General features: G+C 44.1%; 1 protein-coding gene across 8 annotated transcripts in view; it reads left to right on the top strand.

The window, feature by feature from the left end:
* LOC112256392 (mediator of RNA polymerase II transcription subunit 12) overlaps window positions 1–15602 on the top strand; it is a 100946-nt gene that overhangs the window by 52522 nt on the left and 32822 nt on the right. For 4 of the 8 annotated variants that reach the window (XM_042325589.1, XM_042325584.1, XM_042325587.1 and 1 more), the window contains exons 27-28: window positions 13713–13892; window positions 14291–14392. The exons of 1 other annotated variant lie outside the window; for it this stretch is intronic. In XM_042325589.1, the coding sequence (XP_042181523.1) occupies window positions 13713–13892; window positions 14291–14392 (282 nt within the window). The remainder of the gene's footprint in view (window positions 1–13712; window positions 13893–14290; window positions 14393–15602) is intronic. 3 more of the 8 variants (XM_042325586.1, XM_024429621.2, XM_024429623.2) reach the window with 1 other exon arrangement.

Genomic DNA, 15602 nt, shown 5'->3' on the forward strand with positions numbered 1-15602 from the left:
CTCAGAAATGGCTAATATATGAATGTAATCTGATGTTAGCAAGTTATTGATTTCATTAACCTTATTTTGAAGGCTACATATGAGCTATTTTTGGCCCTTTACTGGGTAGCTTTTTAGAGAGAGAAATAATATGAAAAAGAGCAAACAAAGCAAGAGAGAAAAAATATACATTCAGCAGTCCATTAATCCAGTGTGTGTGTATGCGGGCTGTGGGGTGGAAGTTACGAACCCATAGGCTTGTCTCCCTCATCCCTTCCAGGCTTCTGGTTGGGATGGTGGACAAATAGCCTGTCATAGCGTTTCTAAGCAATGTCCCCACGCGCTCTGGCAGCTTTCTTTGCTGGGATAAGTTGTTTCCTTTTCTGACGCACAGCTTCAGGATAATCCTCGTTGAGGAATACATATATACTTTCCTCTCAAGTTCTTGGCTCTTTCCAAAACAGCTACCTTGTACTTGAACCTCAGGAACTTGACAACTATCGACCTGGGCCTGTCACCTGGGCCGGTGGTGGATTTTCCTGTCCTGTGGGCACGCTCCACCTCAATCTTTCTGTGGTCCGTCTTCAATTTCTTTGAGATTTCCCTCACTTTGTCCTCAATTTGAACCAATGAGAAGTTGCCACATGTAGCTATGAGTACATGATTGAAACCCCTACACAGATGTTGAACTGAAGAACAACTATTTCCATTGATCTTTAATTCCCTATTGACCTCTAGTCCTTTGTTGTGTATTATCTTAAAATATTCTTAACCTCCATTGCAAAACTGTGTTTTAAATAATTTATTTGGTGACGTAAATTTATTTAGTCTAGTTTTATCTAAAAAGGTTAACTTTTTATGTTTCATGTTTTTATGGTCCTCCTTCCACTGAGGCACCTCAACTGCCTGATACTCTGAGTCAAGGTTGACCTACCCCTTACTCCACTCCTTTCCTCCACAACACTACCATTTACAAGACTTGAGTCATGCCCACTACTTGTGTTTTCCACAGAGAAGCATATTGTGTAAATAAGTTGCCGAGTTTTAACAGGCACTCTTTGTAAATCAGAATGTGCTCTTAACATAAATAAAAGGGAGTATGCCCAGTCTTTGTCAACCGATTGTGTACAATGGTAAAGAAAACAACTCAGTCAATTAGTGATTTCACTATTATTAAGATAAGACCCAGATGGCAAATATAAAGATGCAGTCTATCTAAAACAAAATGGGGGGCCTCTTACACTTCAGTGTTGTGATGTCAAAATGCATAGCACTAAGAATGAAAAAGCTTTTACCAGGTATCGTTCATCCTGATTGGATAGGTTTTTTACATGGACGATACATTGGAGAAAATATAGAACAACATGAAACATCTAAGAAGCCAGACCTAGTATTTATAGAAGATTTTGAAAAGGCCTTTGATAAATTAAGACAGGATTTTATTTATAAATGCCTCTTGTAAAATGTGTAAATGTATAGCAACGTCAGGTGTAAAATTGTAAATAGCGTCTACTTCTCAGAGTTCTGAACTGTCAAAAGGAGATAAACAAGGGTGTCACCATTATCCGCTGTCACCATATCTATTTGTTAAGGCCATCAAAATGCTAGCTATTAAAATCGGATCAAATCAAATTAGAGGATTAGAAATCCAAGGCTTAAAAACAAAGGTGTCCATGTAAGCCGCAGATTCAAGTTTTATATTAAGTCTTCAAGCTAGATCCCTGTAATCATTGAAGATCATTTTTCTGGACTCTCTGGACTAAAACCTTTTATAAGTGTACAGTATTACGTTTTGGATCTTTAAAAAAATACAACTGTTACATTACCCAACAGTTTACCTAGAACATGGGCAGATGGTGAAGTAGACATATTTGGTATTCATATCACAAAATATATACATTAGCTCTCCACAAAGAATTTCAATAAACTAGTAAAAAATAGACAAATACCTGTCTATTTATGGAAAAATTGCACTGATTTAACCATAGGACTAATTTCATTACAGCGCAGCCCTACTCCTGATGATTTCATATTTCAAATCCTATGAGGGAAAAATATTTTGCTTTCTGGGAAGCTAAACCAGACAAGATAAAGTGTGCCTGTCAATATAATGAATATGGACCGGGTTGGTTAAGATTATTAAATATAAAAGCACTAAACCTCTCTCTAAAAGCTTCACTTATGCAAAAGTTTCATTTGAACCCTAAATGGTTCTCAAGTAGATTACTAAGAAAATTGCCTTTTTGCCTTTGTGCATATTGCCATGTCTCATTTTCGATTAATTGAAAATGATAATTTTTTCAAGGTCTCTCTCTTTTTCAAACAAGCATTGCAGAGCTGGCTACAATTTCAATTTCATCCCCCTGAAAAGATGGAACAAATATTACAACCAATATTATGGCTTGACTCAAATCTGCTGGTTGATGAAGGACCTGTATTTATGGAAAATATGTTTTGAGGGTATTTTGTTGAGGAGTTATGTGGAGTTATGTCTTTCATGGAGTTATCAGAATTGTATGGGAAGTTCTGTTCAATCCAAGATTACAAGCAACTGATTACATCATTACCCCAAAAATGGAGGAGGCAGGTGGCAGCGGAAAGAGGTAGGGAACTGGTCTGTCTGCCCAATATAAAGGTGCAAAACTGGCAGAGGAATAAAAATAGCATAAATAGCTAAGTATACCATTTTCATTTGAGGACCAGAATCTTGACAGCTGTGCCGTTGTGAATTTTGATGTACTTATTCGAAGGTACAGGGTGTATGAGTTAATATATTAAACAGAGCAGGATTCAAGACTTTGTGCTTCTCAGCTAAACACACTGCCCTGTGTAGGATGCCGTCTTTCGGACGGGATGTTAAACGGGTGTCCTGACTCTCTGAGGTCATTAAAGATCCCATGGCACTTGTCGTAAGAGTAGGGGTGTTAACCCCGGTGTCCTGGCTAAATTCCCAATCTGGCTCTCAAATCATCATGGTCACCTAATAATCCCCAGTTTACAATTGGCTCATTCATCCCTTCCTCTCCCCTGTAACTATTCCCCAGGTTGTTGCTGTAAATGAGAATGTGTTCTCAGTCAACTTACCTGGTAAAATAACTGATAAATAAAAAAGGAATGAGTGAAAATGTATTGCATTGATCTAAAGTTGACCCTATAAATAGTATTGTTGGGAGATCTGTAGAGATCGGGTCAGTCAATTAGTAGTAATAGTAGTATAGTTTTTTAAAATTTTATTTATTTCACCTTTATTTAACCAGGTAGGCTAGTTGAGAACAAGTTCTCATTTGCAACTGCGACCTGGCCAAGATAAAGCATAGCAGTGTGAACAGACAACACAGAGTTACACAACAATTAACAAGTCAATAACACAGTAGGAAAAAAAACGGGAGTCTATATACATTGTGTGCAAAAGGCATGAGGAGGTAGGCGAATAATTACAATTTTGCAAATTAATAACAAATGATCAGATGGTCATGTACAGGTAGAGATATTGGTGTGCAAAAGAGCAGAAAAGTAAATAAATAAAAACAGTATGGGGATGAGGTAGGTAAAAATGGGTGGGCTATTTACAGATAGACTATGTACAGCTGCAGCGATCGGTTAACTGCTCAGATAGCAGATGTTTGAAGTTGGTGAGGGAGATAAGTCTCCAACTTCAGCGATTTTTTTTTCCAATTCGTTCCAGTCACAGGCAGCAGAGAACTGGAACGAAAGGCGGCCAAATGGGGTGTTGGCTTTAGGGATGATCAGTGAGATACACCTGCTGGAGCGCTTGCTACGGATGAGTGTTGCCATCGTGACCAGTGAACTGAGATAAGGCGGAGCTTTACCTAGCATGGACTTGTAGATGACCTGGAGCCAGTGGGTCTGGCGACGAATATGTAGCGAGGGCCAGCCGACTAGAGCATACAAGTCGCAGTGGTGGGTGGTATAAGGTGCTTTAGTGACAAAACGGATGGCACTGTGATAAACTGCATCCAGTTTGCTGAGTAGAGTGTTGGAAGCAATTTTGTAGATGACATCGCCGAAGTCGAGGATCGGTAGGATAGTCAGTTTTACTAGGGTAAGTTTGGCGGCGTGAGTGAAGGAGGCTTTTTTGCGGAATAGAAAGCCGACTCTTGATTTGATTTTGGATTGGAGATGTTTGATATGAGTCTGGAAGGAGAGTTTACAGTCTAGCCAGACACCTAGGTACTTATAGATGTCCACATATTCAAGGTCGGAACCATCCAGGGTGGTGATGCTGGTCAGGCGTGCGGGTGCAGGCAGCGAACGGTTGAAAAGCATGCATTTGGTTTTACTAGCGTTTAAGAGCAGTTGGAGGCCACGGAAGGAGTGTTGTATGGCATTGAAGCTCGTTTGGAGGTTAGATAGCACAGTGTCCAAGGACGGGCCGGAAGTATATAGAATGGTGTCGTCTGCGTAGAGGTGGATCAGGGAATCGCCCACAGCAAGAGCAACATCATTGATATATACAGAGAAACGAGTCGGCCCGAGGATTGAACCCTGTGGCACCCCCATAGAGACTGCCAGAGGACCGGACAGCATGCCCTCCGATTTGACACACTGAACTCTGTCTGCAAAGTAATTGGTGAACCAGGCAAGGCAGTCATCCGAAAAACCGAGGCTACTGAGTCTGCTGATAAGAATATGGTGATTGACAGAGTCGAAAGCCTTGGCAAGGTCGATGAAGACGGCTGCACAGTACTGTCTTTTATCGATGGCGGTTATATCGTTTAGTACCTTGAGCGTGGCTGAGGTGCACCCGTGGCCAGCTCGGAAACCAGATTGCACAGCGGAGAAGGTACGGTGGGATTCGAGATGGTCAGTGACCTGTTTGTTGACTTGGCTTTCAAAGACCTTAGATAGGCAGGGCAGGATGGATATAGGTCTGTAACAGTTTGGGTCCAGGGTGTCTCCCCCTTTGAAGAGGGGGATAACTGCGGCAGCTTTCCAATCCTTGGGGATCTCAGACGAAATGAAAGAGAGGTTGAACAGGCTGGTAATAGGGGTTGCGACAATGGCGGCGGATAGTTTCAGAAATAGAGGGTCCAGATTGTCAAGCCCAGCTGATTTGTACGGGTCCAGGTTTTGCAGCTCTTTCAGAACATCTGCTATCTGGATTTGGGTAAAGGAGAACCTGGAGAGGCTTGGGCGAGTAGCTGCGGGGGGGGCGGAGCTGTTGGCCGAGGTTGGAGTAGCCAGGCGGAAGGCATGGCCAGCTGTTGAGAAATGCTTGTTGAAGTTTTCGGTAATTATGGATTTATCGGTGGTGACCGTGTTACCTAGCCTCAGTGCAGTGGGCAGCTGGGAGGAGGTGCTCTTGTTCTCCATGGACTTCAGTGTCCCAGAACTTTTTGGAGTTGGAGCTACAGGATGCAAACTTCTGCCTGAAGAAGCTGGCCTTAGCTTTCCTGACTGACTGCGTGTATTGGTTCCTGACTTCCCTGAACAGTTGCATATCGCGGGGACTATTTGATGCTATTGCAGTCCTCCACAGGATATTTTTGTGCTGGTCGAGGGCAGTCAGGTCTGGAGTGAACCAAGGGCTGTATCTGTTCTTAGTTCTGCATTTTTTGAACGGAGCATGCTTATCTAAAATGGTGAGGAAGTTACTTTTAAAGAATGACCAGGCATCCTCAACTGACGGGATGAGGTCAATGTCCTTCCAGGATACCCGGGCCAGGTCGATTAGAAAGGCCTGCTCACAGAAGTGTTTTAGGGAGCGTTTGACAGTGATGAGGGGTGGTCGTTTGACTGCGGCTCCGTAGCGGATACAGGCAATGAGGCAGTGATCGCTGAGATCCTGGTTGAAGACAGCGGAGGTGTATTTGGAGGGCCAGTTGGTCAGGATGACGTCTATGAGGGTGTCCTTGTTTACAGATTTAAGGTTGTACCTGGTGGGTTCCTTGATGATTTGTGTGAGATCTAGCTTAGATTGTAGGACTGCCGAGGTGTTAAGCATATCCCAGTTTAGGTCACCTAACAGAACAAACTCTGAAGCTAGATGGGGGGCGATCAATTCACAAATGGTGTCCAGGGCACATCTGGGAGCTGAGAGGGGTCGGTAGCAGGCGGCAACAGTGAGAGACTTATTTCTGGAGAGAGTAATTTTCAAAATTAGTAGTTCGAACTGTTTGGGTATGGACCTGGAAAGTATGACATTACTTTGCAGGCTGTCTCTGCAGTAAACTGCAACTCCTCCCCCTTTGGCAGTTCTATCTTGACGGAAAATGTTATAGTTTGGTATGGAAATCTCAGAATTTTTGGTGGCCTTCCTGAGCCTGGATTCAGACACGGCAAGGACATCAGGGTTAGCAGAATGTGCTAAAGCAGTGAGTAAAACAAACTTAGGGAGGAGGCTTCTGATGTTGACATGCATGAAACCAAGGCTTTTTCGATCACATAAGTCAACAAATGAGGGTGCCTGGGGACATGCAGGGCCTGGGTTTACCTCCACGTCACCCACGGAACAGAGGAGGAGTAGAATGAGGGGGCGGCTAAAAGGCTATCAAAACTGGTCGCCTAGAGCGTTGGGGACAAAGAATAAAAGGAGCAGATTTCTGGGCATGGTAGAATATATTCAGGGCATAATGCGCAGACGGGTATGGTGGGGTGCGGGTACAGCGGAGGTAAGCCCAGGCACTGGGTGATGAGAGAGGTTGTATCTCTGGACATGCTGGTTGTAATGGGTGAGGTCACCGCATGTGTGGGAGGTGGGACAAAGGAGGTATCAGGGGTATGAAGAGTGGAACTAGGGGCTCCATTGTAAACTAAAACAATGATAACTAACCTGAACAACAGTATACAAGGCATATTGACATTTGAGAGAGACATACAGCGAGGCATACAGTAATGTGGTGTTGAATTGGGAGAGCTAGCTAAAACAGTTGCTAAAACAGTAGGTGAGACAACAGCTAATCAGCTAGCACAACAACAGCAGGTAAAATGGCGTTGACTAGGCAGGGAGGGTCGGATTAACTACACACAGAGCCTGAGTGCGGCTGGGGCCGACAGATAAAACATAAACAAGCAGAATGGAGTACCGTGATTAATGGACAGTCCAGCATGCATCAGCTATGTAGCTAAGTGATCAGTGTCCAGGGGGCAGCGGTGGATGGGGCAGGGAAGCTGGACTGGCGAGTATTATCCAGGTTAAAAAAACTGGCTGGCTGTGCAGAGAGGGTAAGGTAAAAGCTGCTAGCAGTGGCTAACAATGACTAAATAGCTTGTAGCTGGTTAGCTTCTGGAGGTTCTTGAGTGTGTTCTAAAAATTAAAAATAATAGCGATTCCGTATCACATTGGGTGAGGCAGGTTACCGGAAGGTATAAACAAATTAAAAGAGATTGAAAGTAAATATGGGTCCAATGAGTGTTTGGGACGCGGCTATTCAGACGGTTAGCAGGCCTGTGCTAACAAGCTAACAGTTAGTAGGCCGGGGCTAAACAAGGTAGCAGTTAGCGGACCGGGGCTAAACAAGGTAGCAGTTAGCGGACCGGGGCTAAACAAGCTAGCAGTTAGCAGGCCGAATTAGCAAGCAAGGAGATAGCAAGGGCTAGAAAGTTAGCCTTTGGGGGGCGTCGCGATGGGGTGAGTCTGTTTATGCCTCTTCATGCGGTGACATCGATAGACCGGTCGTGGGTCCGGATATTGTAGCCCAGGAGTATGCTTCGGTGGTAGCACAGGAGCTCTGGCCGGGCTAGCTTCAAGCTAAGTGGGTGGAAACGCTAGCCAGGAATAATCATCCGGGGTTGCGGTTAGCTAGTTGTGAAGATCCAGCTGAAAATGTTCCGTTTACGGTGGGAATCCGGTGGGAATCCGGGGATAAAAAATAAAATAAAAAATATAGGTCTGTTATTCTCTGGTTAGAGTCGCGTTGTTTGAACTGGCGAGAGCTTTCCGAGTTAAAGGTTAGCTGATGACCGGTTAGCTGAAGACCGCTAGCAATGGTTTGCTGACTGATACCTGGTAGTTAGCTGGCTAGCTTCAGTTGAGGGGATCCGGATCCGAAGTAAATATAAGTACTTTAGAAAAAATAGCTACATTGGGTGAGGCGAGTTGCAGGAGAGTATTTAGAAGTTGAGGTTTAGCAAAAAGTTTTAAAAGATATGCGAAGAAAAAATGTTTAAAAAACAATATGTCAAATCAAATCAAAATTTATTTGTCACATACACATGGTTAGCAGATGTTAATGCGAGTGTAGCGAAATGCTTGTGCTTCTAGTTCCGACAATGCAGTAATAACGAGCAAGTAATCTAACTAACAATTCCAAAAAAAACTACTGTCATACACAGTGTAAGGGGATAAAGAATATGTACATAAGGATATATGAATGAGTGATGGTACAGAGCAGCATAGGCAAGATACAGTAGATGATATCGAGTACAGTATATACATATGAGATAAGTATGTAAACCAAGTGGCATAGTTAAAGTGGCTAGTGATACATGTATTACATAAGGATGCAGTCGATGATATAGAGTACAGTATCAACGTATGCATATGAGATGAACAATGTAGGGTAAGTAACATTATATAAGGTAGCATTGTTTAAAGTGGCTAGTGATATATTTACATCATTTCCCATCGATTCCCATGATTAAAGTGGCTGGAGTAGAGTCAGTGTCATTGACAGTGTGTTGGCAGTAGCCACTCAATGTTAGTGGTGGCTGTTTAACAGTCTGATGGCCTTGAGATAGAAGCTGTTTTTCAGTCTCTCGGTCCCAGCTTTGATGCACCTGTACTGACCTCGCCTTCTGGATGGCAGCGGGGTGAACAGGCAGTGGCTCGGGTGGTTGATGTCCTTGATGATCTTTATGGCCTTCCTGTAGCATCGGGTGGTGTAGGTGTCCTGGAGGGCAGGTAGTTTGCCCCCGGTGATGCGTTGTGCAGACCTCACTACCCTCTGGAGAGCCTTACGGTTGAGGGCGGTGCAGTTGCCATACCAGGCGGTGATACAGCCCGCCAGGATGCTCTCGATTGTGCATCTGTAGAAGTTTGTGAGTGCTTTTGGTGACAAGCCGAATTTCTTCAGCCTCCTGAGGTTGAAGAGGCGCTGCTGCGCCTTCCTCACGATGCTGTCTGTGTGAGTGGACCAATTCAGTTTGTCTGTGATGTGTATGCCGAGGAACTTAAAACTTGCTACCCTCTCCACTACTGTTCCATCGATGTGGATGGGGGTGTTCCCTCTGCTGTTTCCTGAAGTCCACAATCATCTCCTTAGTTTTGTTGACGTTGAGTGTGAGGTTATTTTCCTGACACCACACTCCGAGGGCCCTCACCTCCTCCCTGTAGGCCGTCTCGTCGTTGTTGGTAATCAAGCCTACCACTGTTGTGTCGTCCGCAAACTTGATGATTGAGTTGGAGGCGTGCATGGCCACGCAGTCGTGGGTGAACAGGGAGTACAGGAGAGGGCTCAGAACGCACCCTTGTGGGGCCCCAGTGTTGAGGATCAGCGGGGAGGAGATGTTGTTGCCTACCCTCACCACCTGGGGGCGGCCCGTCAGGAAGTCCAGTACCCAGTTGCACAGGGCGGGGTCGAGACCCAGGGTCTCGAGCTTGATGACGAGCTTGGAGGGTACTATGGTGTTGAATGCCGAGCTGTAGTTGATGAACAGCATTCTCACATAGGTATTCCTCTTGTCCAGATGGGTTAGGGCAGTGTGCAGTGTGGTTGAGATTGCATCGTCTGTGGACCTATTTGGGCGGTAAGCAAATTGGAGTGGGTCAAGGGTGTCAGGTAGGGTGGAGGTGATATGGTCCTTGACTAGTCTCTCAAAGCACTTCATGATGACGGATGTGAGTGCTACGGGGCGGTAGTCGTTTAGCTCAGTTACCTTAGCTTTCTTGGGAACAGGAACAATGGTGGCCCTCTTGAAGCATGTGGGAACAGCAGACTGGTATAGGGATTGATTGAATATGTCCGTAAACACACCGGCCAGCTGGTCTGCGCATGCTCTGAGGGCGCGGCTGGGGATGCCGTCTGGGCCTGCAGCCTTGCGAGGGTTAACACGTTTAAATGTCTTACTCACTTCGGCTGCAGTGAAGGAGAGACCGCATGTTTCCGTTGCAGGCCGTGGCACTGTATTGTCCTCAAAGCGGGCAAAAAGTTATTTAGTCTGCCTGGGAGCAAGACATCCTGGTCCGTGACTGGGCTGGGTTTCTTCCTGTAGTCCGTGATTGACTGTAGACCCTGCCACATACCTCTTGTGTCTGAGCCGTTGAATTGAGATTCTACTTTGTCTCTGTACTGGCGCTTAGCTTGTTTGATAGCCTTGCGGAGGGAATAGCTGCACTGTTTGTATTCAGCCATGTTACCAGACACCTTGCCCTGATTAAAAGCAGTGGTTCGTGCCTTCAGTTTCACACGAATGCTGCCATCAATCCACGGTTTCTGGTTAGGGAATGTTTTAATCGTTGCTATGGGAACGACATCTTCAACGCACGTTCTAATGAACTCGCACACCGTATCAGCGTATTCGTCAATGTTGTTGTCTGACGCAATACGAAACATCTCCCAGTCCACGTGATGGAAGCAGTCTTGGAGTGTGGAGTCAGCTTGGTCGGACCAGCGTTGGACAGACCTCAGCGTGGGAGCTTCTTGTTTTAGTTTCTGTCTGTAGGCAGGGATCAACAAAATGGAGTCGTGGTCAGCTTTTCCGAAAGGGGGCGGGGCAGGGCCTTATATGCGTCGCGGAAGTTAGAGTAACAATGATCCAGGGTCTTTCCACCCCTGGTTGCGCAATCGATATGCTGATAAAATTTAGGGAGTCTTGTTTTCAGATTAGCCTTGTTAAAATCCCCAGCTACAATGAATGCAGCCTCCGGATAAATCGTTTCCAGTTTGCAGAGAGTTAAATAAAGTTCGTTCAGAGCCATCGATGTGTCTGCTTGGGGGATATATACGGCTGTGATTATAATCGAAGAGAATTCTCTTGGTAGATAATGCGGTCTACATTTGATTGTGAGGAATTCTAAATCAGGTGAACAGAAGGATTTGAGTTCCTGTATGTTTCTTTCATCACACCATGTCACGTTGGCCATAAGACATACGCCCCCGCCCCTCTTCTTACCAGAAAGATGTTTGTTTCTGTCGGCGCGATGCGTGGAGAAACCCGCTGGCTGCACCGCTTCGGATTGCGTCTCTCCAGTTAGCCATGTTTCCGTGAAGCAGAGAACGTTACAGTCTCTGATGTCCCTCTGGAATGCTACCCTTGCTCGGATTTCATCAACCTTGTTGTCAAGAGACTGGACATTGGCAAGAAGAATGCTAGGGAGTGGTGCACGATGTGCCCGTCTCCGGAGTCTGACCAGAAGACCGCTTCGTTTCCCTCTTTTTCTGAGTCGTTTTTTTTTTTGGTCGCTGCATGTGATCCACTCGGTTACACTGGTTGTAAGGCAGAACACAGGATCCGCGTCGCGAAAAACATATTCTTGGTCGTACTGATGGTGAGTTGACGCTGATCTTATATTCAGTAGTTCTTGTCGGCTGTATGTAAAGAAACCTAAGATGACCTGGGGTACTAGTGTAAGAAATAACACGTAAAAAAACAAAAAACTGCATAGTTTCCTAGGAACGCGAAGCGAGGCGGCCATCTCTGTCGGCGCCGGAACTCATATCACGATATATACAAGGGACACGACAAGACGTCCGACTGCTACGCCATCTTGGATCACGAAAAAATGTAGTAATAATGTTAGTAAAAGTATTTATCTTAGATTCAAATTGTACAGTGCCTTTGGAAAGTATTCAGACACTTTGACTTTTTCTACCTTTTTTATTACGTTACAACCTTATTCTAAAATGGATTATATATATTTTTTAAAGATATACAAAAATCCTCCAATCTACACAGAATACCTCAATAACAAAGTGAAAACATTTTTTTTTTTTTTTTAACATTTTAGCAAATAAATAAAAATTCAGAACCTTTTGCTATGAGATTTGAAATTGAGCTCAGGTGCATCCTGTTTCCATTGATCATCCTTGAGCTGTTCTACAACTTGATTGCAGTCTACCTGTGATAAATTAATTTGATTGGACATGATTTGGAAAGGCGCACACACCTGTCTATATAAAATGCACATGACAACCCTCTTGGAGTTTGCCAAAAGGCACCTAAATACTCTCAGACCATGAGAAACAAGATTCTCTAATCTGAAGAAAGCAAGATTAAACTCTTTGGCCTGAATGCCAAGCGTCACGTCTGGAGGAAACGTGGCACCATCCCTACGGTGAAGCATCATGCTGTGGAGATGTTTTTCAGTGGCAGGGACTGGGAAGACTAGTTAAGATCGAGGTAAAGATGAACTGAGAAAAGTGCAGAGATCCTGCTCCAGAGCACTCAGGACCTCAGACTGGGGCGACGGTTCACCTTCCAACAGGACAATGACCCTAAGCACACATCCAAGACAACACATGGAGTGGCTTCGGGACAAGTCTCTGAATGTCCTTGAGTGGCCCAGCCAGAGCCCGGACTTAAACCTGATCGAACATCTCTGGAGAGACCTGAAAATAGCTGTGCAGCGACACTCCCCATCCAACCTGACAGAGTTTGAGAGCATCTGCAGAGGAGAATGGGAGAAACTCCCCAAATACAGGTGTACCAAGCTTGTAGTGTCATACCCAAGAAGACTCAAGGCTGTAATCGCTGCCAAAGGTGCTTCAACAAAGTACTGAGTAGATGGTCTGAATACTTATGTAAATGTGCTATTTCTGTATTTTTATATATATATATATTTTAGTAAAATGTCTAAATATGTTTTAGTAAAATGTCTCCATATGTTTTTGCTTTGTCATTATGGAGTATTGTGTGTAGATTGATGAGAGAAAAAAAAAACGATTTAATCAATTTTAGAATAAGGCTGTAACGTAACAAAATGTCAAAAAAATCAAGGGGTCTGAATAGTTTCCGAAGGCACTGTATGTTAAACATCATCGCATAGTTGAAAGATGTACAGTATTGTGCGTAGAAATCCGAAGAGGGTGGCCAGTAGAGCTAGATGGGTTGGGATGGGGAATTGGAGACAAGTGGGAGTGGAGTTGCTGGGCGAGGGATAGAATGATAGTCAAAGATAAAAGTAAAAAAATAAAGTCAAGAAAACTTATCAAAAACTAAGTTTGAATGACACTGAGGGGCATTGTTACTGCTAATGCCTGTTTGCCTGAGGCTGATGCCGTGCAGGTGTTTGGACACATGCTCATTTAAATGCACACACATGCATATACATGGAAACACACATACACACGTAAATAGTGCCATACATGTACTCACACATATTCAGTTGGCCTGCTGTTATGATTTTTGCATACTTCTTTCCCTGTTTTCCTTGATCTTTTTTTCTCTTGTTTGTTTTGGTGGTGGTGGCTGATGGGTTGCTGGTTCGGGTCCCTGTTTTTGACCTTGTGGGAGATCTGTTGACGTGCACTTGAGCATGGCGTTGACCCTAGTTGCTTCTGTGGCTCTGGATGGGAGTCTGTTAGATGACTAATGTGATGTGGATGGTGAGCAGCTTCACTGCAAGTAGATTGTATTAACAAAATAAAAAATAAAAATAAGGTAAAGTAGTGAATGAACTCCTCAGGAAACAAAATTGAGTTTTCTAATTAGGAGTTTAATTTCGGTTTCACTTCCTGCATTGACTGAATTAAAAACTGAATGGGGCCAAACAATGTTCAGTATATACCCCTTGGTGATCTCTACCCATCATCACACATCTCTCCCTCCATCAGGAGTGGGTGGGCGAGCGCTGCCTCAAGTCCCTGTCGGAGGACAGCAGTGCCCTGCAGGACCCGGTGCTGGTCAACATCCAGGCCCAGCGGCTGCTGCAGCTCATCTGCTACCCTCACCGCCAGCTGGACAGTGAGGAGGGGGACAATCCCCAGAGGCAACGCATCAAACGCATCCTCCAGGTCAGCCCACACAAGACGTAAAACCTTTTTCTGGAAATTACTTTGAAATGGTTTCTTTGAAGCCATCGAGGCCAGTTGTAAGTGAATCAGTGTCAGCCCTAGAAGATCGTTGGGGATGGCGGAGAGAGCACAGCAGACGGCACATCCATTACAAATGGGGGGTTGTGGGTGCTAGAATTCATCAGTGGGTGAACTTTCTCTGAACCCTGGCTGTAGCTCAGCAGACCACATTAGGAAGCATGAGTTTTCTGAATGTCATTACTGCCATCTGCTGACTAAAGCAGTGCTACAGGGAAAGTGGTGAACTTTGATGCTAAGTCTCTCTGTGACAACTTAACTGTTTGGGGATTGTTGTGATGTGTACATCTAAAAGTTGTGTCCCATCCTCCCGGCTCTAGAACATGGACCAGTGGACGATGAGACAGTCGTCCCTGGAACTGCAGCTCATGATCAAGCAGAGTACTAACAACGTACGTAACCAGACTCCAGTGTCCTGTAAGGTACTCAAGACACTAACACTGCCATTTAATCAAAATTAAGCATGATATTACATTTACATTTTAGTCATTTAGCAGATGCTCTTAACTTCTTGCGTCGAGCCATCCGGGATCGTGAATACAGCCTCAAGCTCATTACCATAACGCAACGTTAACTATTCATGAAAATCGCAAATGAAATGAAATTAATATGCTAGCTCTCAAGCTTAGCCTTTTGTTAACAACACTGTCATCTCAGATTTTCAAAATATGCTTCTCAACCATGGCAAAACAAGCATTTGTGTAACAGCTAGCGCAGCTAGCGTAGCATTTAGCGTAGCATTTAGCGTTAGCATCAGCAGGCAACAATTTCACAAAAACCAGAAAATCATTCTAATAAAATCATTTACCTTTGAAGAACTTCAGATGTTTTCAATGAGGAGACTCTCAGTTAGATAGCAAATGCTCAGTTTTTCCTGAAAGATTATTTGTTTAGGAGAAATCGCTCCGTTTGGTGCGTCACGTTTAGCTACGAAAAAAACCTGTATCCAGGAGTGTAATTATCCCCGCAGCTCATTAGCATAACACAACGTTAACTATTCATGAAAATCGCAAATGAAATGAAATTAATATGCTAGCTCTCAAGCTTAGCCTTTTGTTAACAACACTGTCATCTTAGATTTTCAAAATATACTTCTCAACCATAGCAAAACAAGCATTTGTGTAACAGCTAGCGCAGCTAGTGTAGCATTTAGCGTTAGCATCAGCAGGCAACATTTTCACAAAAACCAGAAAATCATTCAAATAAAATCATTACCTTTGAAGAACTTCAGATGTTTTCAATGAGGAGACTCTCAGTTAGATAGCAAATGCTCAGTTTTTCCTGAAAGATTATTTGTTTAGGAGAAATTGCTCCGTTTGGTGCGTCACGTTTGGCTACCAAAAAAAAACGAAAATTCAGTCTTCAAAACGCCAAACTTTTTTCCAAATTAACTCCATAATATCTACTGAAACATGGTAAACGTTGTTTAGAATCAATCCTCAAGGTGTTTTTCACATATCTCTTCATGATATATCGTTCGTTGAAAGCCTCCTCTCTCCTCTCAATCACTGGATGACTGCGTGCAGCTTGTAGATTACGCACCAATTTAGACAAAGGACACCGGGCGGACCCCTGGTAAATGTAGTCTCTTATGGCCAATCTTCCAATGATATGCCTACAAATACGTCACAA

This window comes from Oncorhynchus tshawytscha, linkage group LG08 (assembly GCF_018296145.1).
Source record: "Oncorhynchus tshawytscha isolate Ot180627B linkage group LG08, Otsh_v2.0, whole genome shotgun sequence".
Classification (NCBI taxonomy): domain Eukaryota; kingdom Metazoa; phylum Chordata; class Actinopteri; order Salmoniformes; family Salmonidae; genus Oncorhynchus; species Oncorhynchus tshawytscha.